Source organism: Orycteropus afer, unplaced genomic scaffold (genome assembly GCF_000298275.1).
Source record: "Orycteropus afer afer isolate SDZICR_OR568_19922 unplaced genomic scaffold, OryAfe1.0 scaffold00064, whole genome shotgun sequence".
Lineage (NCBI taxonomy): Eukaryota > Metazoa > Chordata > Mammalia > Tubulidentata > Orycteropodidae > Orycteropus > Orycteropus afer.
Window position 1 is genome coordinate 12,067,516 of NW_006921651.1, and position 8,449 is coordinate 12,075,964.

Sequence of the window (8,449 nt, forward strand, 5' to 3'; positions counted from 1 at the left end):
ATGTAATTTGCCCACCTGCCCAGTCTATTCCCAGTTCTCTTGCCAATTCCCACCACTCAGAGCTCTGCTGAAGGGGTTGGCCTAGTCTCCTTGTTCACATTACATGCAAGACCCTCCTCTCTTAGCCACAGCTGGCTGGACCAAGGGTGGACACCTCAGCCAAGCTAAGCCAGTTAAGATGGTCTCCCCTAGAAATTTGGACTGGGACCAAGACTAGAAATCAGTCAGGAGTGGGCACTAACTGGAAGGATTTTTCAGGGCTGGGAAAATCCACCCTCCACCAAATGGTCACTAATGCAGAGTCTTTCTTGAGAGAAAAGGTAGGGGTGGGGGTGGGGGACAAGGAGAAAGAATGCAGATGTGCAGAGCACAGACCCAGAGACAGACAATAACTTTGTTATTGAACGTGCCCTCTGAGGAAAGCATAGCAAATAGGAAAGAGCTAGAGAATCAGTGCTATATAATTGTAAGGGTGGATCTGCACTCACCTTGGGAATACCAATTACAGGTATTAAATATGATTTTAAAACACAATGTATCTGCTTTTGTTGAACGAGAGTTAAACTGACCCTTGGGGACCCAGATGACTAGGGAGCAAATCATTTGATCATTAAGCCAAAATTTCCCCAATTAAAAAGAAGTCTGCCCAGAGTAGGGGCTTCGTTCCAGACATCCAGATAAATATGGGTAAATTGACCCAAACTATTTCTGAGCTGTTCGGGAATACAACTGACCAACAGTGACAAAGCTCTGGTAGCGTAGTGCCTAAGGCACTTAACTGCTAATCAGAAGGCTGGCGGTTCGAACCCACTAGCCACTCCTTGGAAGGAAGGTTGGGCAATCTACTTCCATAGTGATACTGCCCCGGAAACCCAAAGAGGGGTGGCTATGAGTCAGAGTCCTACTGGACAGCGCATAACAACAGTGACAGACACACCGTTCGATGTTTACTAGCAACTGAAGGGATCAAGTATATTTTCTATCTTCCTGGACGACCCGATGGGACAGCTCTTGAACATTCTCACCTGTCCCTGTCCCCTTACGTGCAGAGTCGTGGACTTTCAAGTAGAGAACTTGAGCCCCGCCTCTGCAGAGTCCTCCAACCCCCGGGGGAGGCGGCGGGGCGGGGCCCGCCACGTGGAGAGCCGTCCCGATTCTCAGAAGGCGCCTACGCCGTTGCCGTGGCGCAGCTCCCAGCTGGCTGCTCGTCCCACGTCAGCAGCGGAAGCCCCGCGGCCTGGGCTTACTCCAGCGCTTCTGACGTAACATCCATCTTGCCGGACGTGGACGGAAGAAAAAGAAGGTTAAGCGGGCGCGGAAAATCGTCCCAGCGTGGCATGCGAGGCGGGTGGGAAGGCGGGGAGGCGGCGGTGGCTGAGCGAGGGGCGCGACGGCGGCGGTTGTGTGGCAGGTACGCGGCAAGCAGCAGAGTTGGCGAGGCGCCGGCGCCCCTGCTAGCGCTTGAGACAGAGCCTGGGGCCGAGGTGGTAGGGGGTGTGCGCACCTGGGCGCGAGCGGCCTCGTGGGCCGGGAGAGGGATGCGGGGACGCGGTGCGAGCAGGTGCCGGGCCTCCTGGGGATCGGGGCCCGCGGGTGCGTGAGGGGTGGGCCGGGGGAGCGGGCCGAGGGATGGCGGCGAGCGCTGGGGCGTCCAGAGCGCATTGCAGGGCCCTAGGGCGGTCCCATATGCCGGGTCGCCGAGGCCCCAAGGTCTTCGGGTGGCTAGGGGACCCGACCTCCTGGGCTCCCCTTGGACCCGCCCAGATGGAGGATCTAGTCCAGGTTTAGAGACGGAAGCTCTACGGGCCTTTTCTCGTACTCTAGTGGGGACCAGTTTCCAGTTCATTTGCATTAGTGGTGCTTTTATTCTCAGGTTTGTAGCTGGCCACTCTGTGGGGCCTGTGTGCTCGGTTCCCCGCTGTCCGCCTGGTTATTCGTGATAGTGTGGTCAAAGCCAAGCCCCGCACACAGCCGCTGGGAGATCGACTCACGACCACCTTTTGCAATCCTGGCACATAAGGCGTACCCAGGTTCCCCACTCCCCCGTCGTGGTGGGATTTATATTGGTGCTTTGTTTTTGCCTTTATTAAGTGGAAAGCCATACATATACTGTGCATGTGTTTTGGCGTGAAGTTTGTTGAGACGGAAGGTCAGTTCTCTGTCAAAATTAGTGAGATTAAGGCTTTCTAGTTACACCGTGAAAAGAGGTAGATGACAGATGGCCTGAACCAAAACATGGAAACTTTTTTTGTCTGGTGAGGTTGAGTCTAGGCACACACATAAACGACACCCTTTGTTCCCTGGCATCAACTGTCTGCTGATTTGAGGGCATAATAAACTCTAGCAAGATGAACTGTCTGTTGCAATGAAGGAGTGAACTTAACCTGGCTGGTTGTCAGGTGTGTTACCGGGCCAGGCCAAGAGGCCTGGTTTCTAGGTCAGTCATCACGCCCTAACTCAGTGACTTCAGGCAATTTAGAGTTTTCAGTTCCTGTAGATAAGAGAGGGATAAACAGTCAATAAATATAACTTGCAATTATATCACCAGTGGCTATTTATTGACTTCTTAGTACCTGTGACAAATCCTGTAGGAAATAATAAGAAGAATATTGTAAGATAATCATGAATGCCTAAAAGACAGAAGGAGGAAAATGTGGCATATTTTGAGCACATGTTGTACCCAAAGGAGCCCTGTTGGCACAGTGGTTAAAGTGTTGGTAGTTCGAACCCACCAGCTTCTTTGCAGGAAAAAGATGAGGGAGTAGGCATCTGGAAAGATTACAGTTGAAACCCTGTAGGGCATTCTACTCTGTGCTGTAGGGCACTGTGAGTCAGAATTGATGCCACCCCAGTGGGTTTTATTGTACCCAGGCATTTTCTATGCAGGTGTTATTAGGTACCATTGAGTTGATTTTGACACATAGCATCCCCATGTGAACAACACAATTTGTTCTTTCTCTTTTTTTCTCTAATATAGAAGAGGTCAAAAACAGGCATTTGAAGCAGGAAGGTCAAGTTTTTACTCAGAGTGCAAAAATTAAGGGAAAAATATTATGTATTTATTATTCTTGGTGGGCTCTTTAAAATTTATTCTGCAGATACTTTGATCAGTGATCACATCTCAGCATGTTGAGTCAAGTTTACCGCTCTGGGTTCCACTCCTTCAACCAGCGTCTCCTGCCTTGGGTCCAATCCACAGCTGTCTCCAGATTTCGTATGTATAATAGGAAACTAAATGTGGGGGAAGTTTGGTAACCCAAGTGTAATTCAAACAAGATCTTAAGGGAAGAAAAAATGTGCTTTGGTAGAATTAGCAACAGTCGGTTAGCAGAGGCAGCCTATTAGTGAACTCTTCCAAGTATTTGTATCTGTCAATAAAGTGTTACCTATATTCACTCCCCTAATTATTTTACAGGCTATTTTTTTCATTACTTTTTTTTTATACTTAAGTTTTTTATTTCTAGGTAATTATAGATTCACTATTATTGTAAGAAATAATACAGGGGATCCCTTACCCCTTCTATCTCCTTTCCCAAGTGGTAACATCTTGCAAAATTCTATTACAATATAACTACCAAGATATTGACAACGATACAGTCAAGATACAAAACATTTTCATCACTGCCAGGATCTTTCATATTGCCCTGTTACAGCCACACTCAACACCATCCTAACTTTTGGCAACCCTAATTGGGAGCTCTGGTAGCATAGTGGCTAAGGCACTTAACTGCTAACCAGAAGGCTGGCGGTTCAAACCCACCAGCCGCTCCCCGGAAGGAAGATGGGGCAATCTACTTCCGTAGTGATACTGCCCTGAAAACCCAAGGAGGGGTCCCTATAGGTCAGGTCTGACTCAACGGCACATAACAACAACAACAACAATTGGTTCTCCATTTTTATTTTGTCATTTCAAGAATGTTGTATAAATGTAGTCATACCGTATGTAACTGTATATATAATTTAGGATAATTCTCTAGAGATTCATCTAAGTTATGTGTGTCAGTAGTTTATTCCTGTTTATTACAGAGTAGAATTCCATGTTATAGATATGCCACAGTTAATGTTACCATTCACCCATTGAAGGACATCTGGATTATTTCCATTTTTTGGCTTTTATTATTAAGGGTGCTATGAGGTTGGGCAATCTACTTCCGTCTGTAGTGATACCACCTCAGAAACCCAAGGAGGGGTCGCTATGAGTTGGGTCCAACTCGATGGCACATAACTACAACATGAACATTGTGTATAGGATTTTACATGAAAGTTGTTTTTTATCTCTGGGATAAATGTTCAGGAGTACAATTGCTGAGTTGTGTGGTAATTTCAAAAAGAGCCCTGGTTGCATAGTGGTTAAAGCACTCAGCTGCAAACCGAGAGGTTTGTTGTTCAGACCCATCAGGCATCTTTCTCCGTGGAGAAATATGTGGCAGTCTGCTTCCATAAAGATTTAAAAAAAAAAAAAAAAACACTGCTGTCGAGTTGAACCCAACTCAGCAACCCCTTCTTGGGTCTCCGAGGCGGTATCACTACAGAAGTAGATTGCCCAGTCTTCCGAGGAGTGGCTGATGGGTTTGAACCACCAGCCTTCTGGTTACCAATCAAATGCCTTAGGCACTATGCTACCAGAGCTCCTCTGTAAAGATTTACAGCCTTGGAAACCCTATGGAGGCAGTTCTACTCTATTCTGTGAGGTTGCTATGAGTCAGAATCAACTCAACAGCAGTGGGTTTGTTTTTTTCTCCTGATTACAAGTTGAGTTTTATAAGAAATTGCTAAACTGCTTTTGCAGAGTGACTATACCATTTTACATTCCCTCCAGCAATATATGAGTGAGCCAGGGTCTCTTCATTTCACCAGCATTGGCATTGTTACTTTTTTTATTTTAGCCATTTTGATTAGTGTGTGGTGCTACCTCATACTGGTGGTATAGTGCCTAAGGCATTTGACTGCTAACCAGAAGATTGGGGGTTCAAACCCACCAGCCACTCCACGGAAGGAAGGCTGGACAATCTACTTCCATAAAGATTTACTGCCTTGAAAACCCAAAGGGTGTCACTATGAGTCAGAATTGACTCGAAGGCAATGAGTTCATTTTGGTGAATGTCTAATAATTTTGAACATTTTTCAAATACTTACTTACCATCTATGTATATTTTTCGGTGAAATGTCTGTTCACATCTTTTGCTCATTTCTATTTGGATTGTTTGTTCTTTACTATTGGATTTTGAGGGTTATTTGTATCTACCAAGGCGTTCTGATGGTGTAGTTGTTAAGGCATTTGACTGCTAACCGAAAATTCAGTGGTTCGAACCTGCCAGCCGCACTGCAGAAGAAAGATGAGGCAGTCTGCTTCTGTAAAGATTTACAACCTTGGAAACCCAGTAGGGGTCACTATGAGTCAGGATCAGCTCAATGGCACTGAATTTGATTTGGTTTTTAGTTTTATATCTTTTAAATATTAGTCCTTTATCAGATATGTGGTTTGCAGATACTTTCTCCCAGTCTGTAGCTTATTGTTTCATCCTTTTAACAGAGCAAAGTTTTAATTTAATTAGGTCCAATTTATCAGTTTTCCTTTTATGGACTGTGCTTTTAGTGGCACATCTAAAAATTCTTTGTAAAGCCCTAAATCCTGAAGATTTTCCACTATTTAAAAAAATAAATAAATAAAACCTTTTATTGAAATATAATTTGTGTACAGTGAAATACACAAAACTAAAGTGACGTGGGTCAATGCCTTTTTTTTTTTTTTGCAATGTTCCTTCCCCTCCCCTCCCATCCTTGGTAACTAACAAAGAAAGTTTCCTTCCATATATAAACCTTTCCTTGGCTTTTTCCAGCAATGAACTAAATTATAGTTGCCTTTCTGTGATTGCTGTCTTTCACTCAGCATAATGTCCTCCAAGTTCATCCGTGTTATGTGGTATTTTGCAGATTCTGCACTATTCTTTAGTGTGGCACAGTATTCCATTGTGTGTATGTACCAAAGTTTGGTTATCCATTCTCCTGTTGATGGACACCTAGGTTGTTTGCATCTTTTTGCTATTGTGAATAGTGCTGTGATGAACATGGATGTGCATGTATCTAACTGTTCTTGTCCTGCTCTCACTTCTTTAGAATATATACCTACTAATGGGATTGCTGGGTCAAATGGTATTTCTAATGCCAGCTTTTAAAGGAATCGCCATGCTTTCCACAGTGGTTGTATCATTTTACAGTTCTACCAGCAGTGTATGAGAGTTCCAATCTCTCTGCATCCTTGCAGCGTTGGTTATTTTCTGTCTTGTTGAACTTTGCCATTAGTGCTGGGGTGAGATGGTATCTCATTGTTGTTTTGATTTGCATCTCTCTCATGGCTCATGATCAGGAGCATTTATTTTTTCATGTATTTGCTGGCCACCTGAATATCCTCCTTGGTAAAGTGTCTATTCATGTCTTCTGCCCTTTTTGAGTTGGATTGCTAATCTTTTTGCTGTTGAGGTATTGGGGTTTTCTATAAATTTTAAAGATAAGTCCCTTGTCAGATATGTAATTATTGACAAGTGTGAATTTGTTGCTGTCATTTTGTTAGGTGCTTTTTCGTGGCATTCCTGATTTTTTTCCATATAATTTTCTGTGTCAGCACAGCTCATTTTATTTATGAGTCATGTTATCACTGCTTTCATTGCTATTATTTTAGTATTTGCTAAATATTTGTGCTGGTCCTCTGTTTTATTTTGATGCGAAGGTTTATCATTTTTCTTGGAGGTTACCCTGTGATTTATAATTTTCTTCCCAAGTTTGGAACACTCCGTTCTATCTTACAGTTGTCTTGACTTCCCTACCATTTAGAAGTTCTGTAACTACACAGGTTTTTCCCTTTTGGTTTGTAGTTGACCCCATTTGTCAATTGATGTCTCAGATTCCCTGTTTACAATCTTTTATTATTATTATTATTATTATTATCATTATTTAATTTTTATTGTGATTTGGGTGGAAGTTTACAGAGCAAATTCACCTTCCATACAGCAGCTCACATACACTTTGTCCCATGACACTGACTGCAATTTCCCACAATGCAACAGCTCCCTTCCCTCTTCCTCCCCATAATTACCTCTTCTCTGTGTCCTTCCCTCCATGCACCTCTGCTCCCCGAGCTGTCTGCCTGTGCATACACAGCCCTTCTATTTTCCCATGATTGATCTCTCCAACTAGTATATCTACCTAATGTAAATGTTCAGCTCATATGCCTGTCTTTTGTTGTTTGGCTGGAAGCCACAGGAGTGGGTTCAATTCCAGACCTGAAGGGCAGCTAGGAGCCATAGTCTCAGGGATTCCAACCTTGTCCTTGTCAGCTCTACTATAAACCTGGAAATTCTTACAGAATATACAAATATACTTGTAGAAACGTTGTCTGCCAGCCCTACACATGGTCTTGGGCACACTTCCCTGTTTACAATCTTGTAGGCTTATTTACTTTGGATACTTCTGTAACTAGGTTGGTTTCTGAGTTATGTTCTCATGTGTGTTAATGGTCGGTTGTTGTTTGCTGTTGTTGGTTCTCTGTCCAAAGAACTCCCTTTAGCATTTCTTGTTAGGTTGGTCTGGTTTTAACAAATTCTCTTAATTTCTGCTTATCAAGAAATGTCCTAATTTCACCATCCTATTTGAGAAACAGTTTTGCTGAGTATATAATTCTTGATTGGAAATTTTTCTCTTTCACAGTTTTATATATACCATCCCATTATCTTCTTGCCTGCATGGTTTCTGCCGAGAAATCTGAGCTTAGTCTTATTGGTTGCGTGTTGTAAGTAACTTTTTGTTTTTCCTGTGCTGCTTTCAGGATTCTTTCTTTGTCTTTGGTTTTGGTGAGTTTGATGATGATATGTCTTGGTGATTTTCTTTTGGGGTCTATACTGTTTGGGGTTTGTTGGACTTCTTGAATGGATATATTCTCATCTTTCATCATACCAGGAAAATTCTCTTCCAACAAATCTTCGACAGTTTTTTTCTGTGGTTTTATTTGTCTCTTCCTGTTCTGGAATCCCAATTGCACGTAGGCTATTTCTTTTGATGGTATCCCACATGAACCTTAGGCTTTCTTCATTTTGTTTCAATCTTTTTTCTGACTGATCCCTTTCCAAAGAAGTAGTGTGGTATTTGTCTTCACTCTCACTAATTCTGTCTTCCATTGATTCACTTTTGCTCCTTTGCCCATTCAATGTGTTATCTATTTCTGAAAATTTAATATTAGTCTTCTGGATTTTTGTCTATAGATTTTTTATCATTTCTCATATTTATTTTGTCATTTTGTTCTTGTACTGTCTTTTGAAATTGGTGTAGGGTTTTCTCTGTGTTTTCCTCAATTTTGTCAGTGTTTTCCTTGATCTGTCTCTCGGTTCATTGAAGGGACCTAAATATAATTCTTTTGAATTCCTTGTCAGGGAGTTCCAGTGCTGTTTCTTCCTCA

The 8,449-nt window shown here is 43.0% G+C and overlaps 1 protein-coding gene across 1 annotated transcript in view; it reads left to right on the forward strand.

Annotated features, from left to right (window-relative positions):
- The first annotated feature begins 3,126 nt into the window (after positions 1 to 3,126).
- Positions 3,127 to 8,449, forward strand: part of ALDH18A1 (aldehyde dehydrogenase 18 family member A1) — a 43,600-nt gene continuing 38,277 nt past the window's right edge. Inside the window, exon 1 of the mRNA XM_007940013.2 lies at positions 3,127 to 3,214. Coding sequence (XP_007938204.1) covers positions 3,127 to 3,214 — 88 coding nt within the window. The remainder of the gene's footprint in view (positions 3,215 to 8,449) is intronic.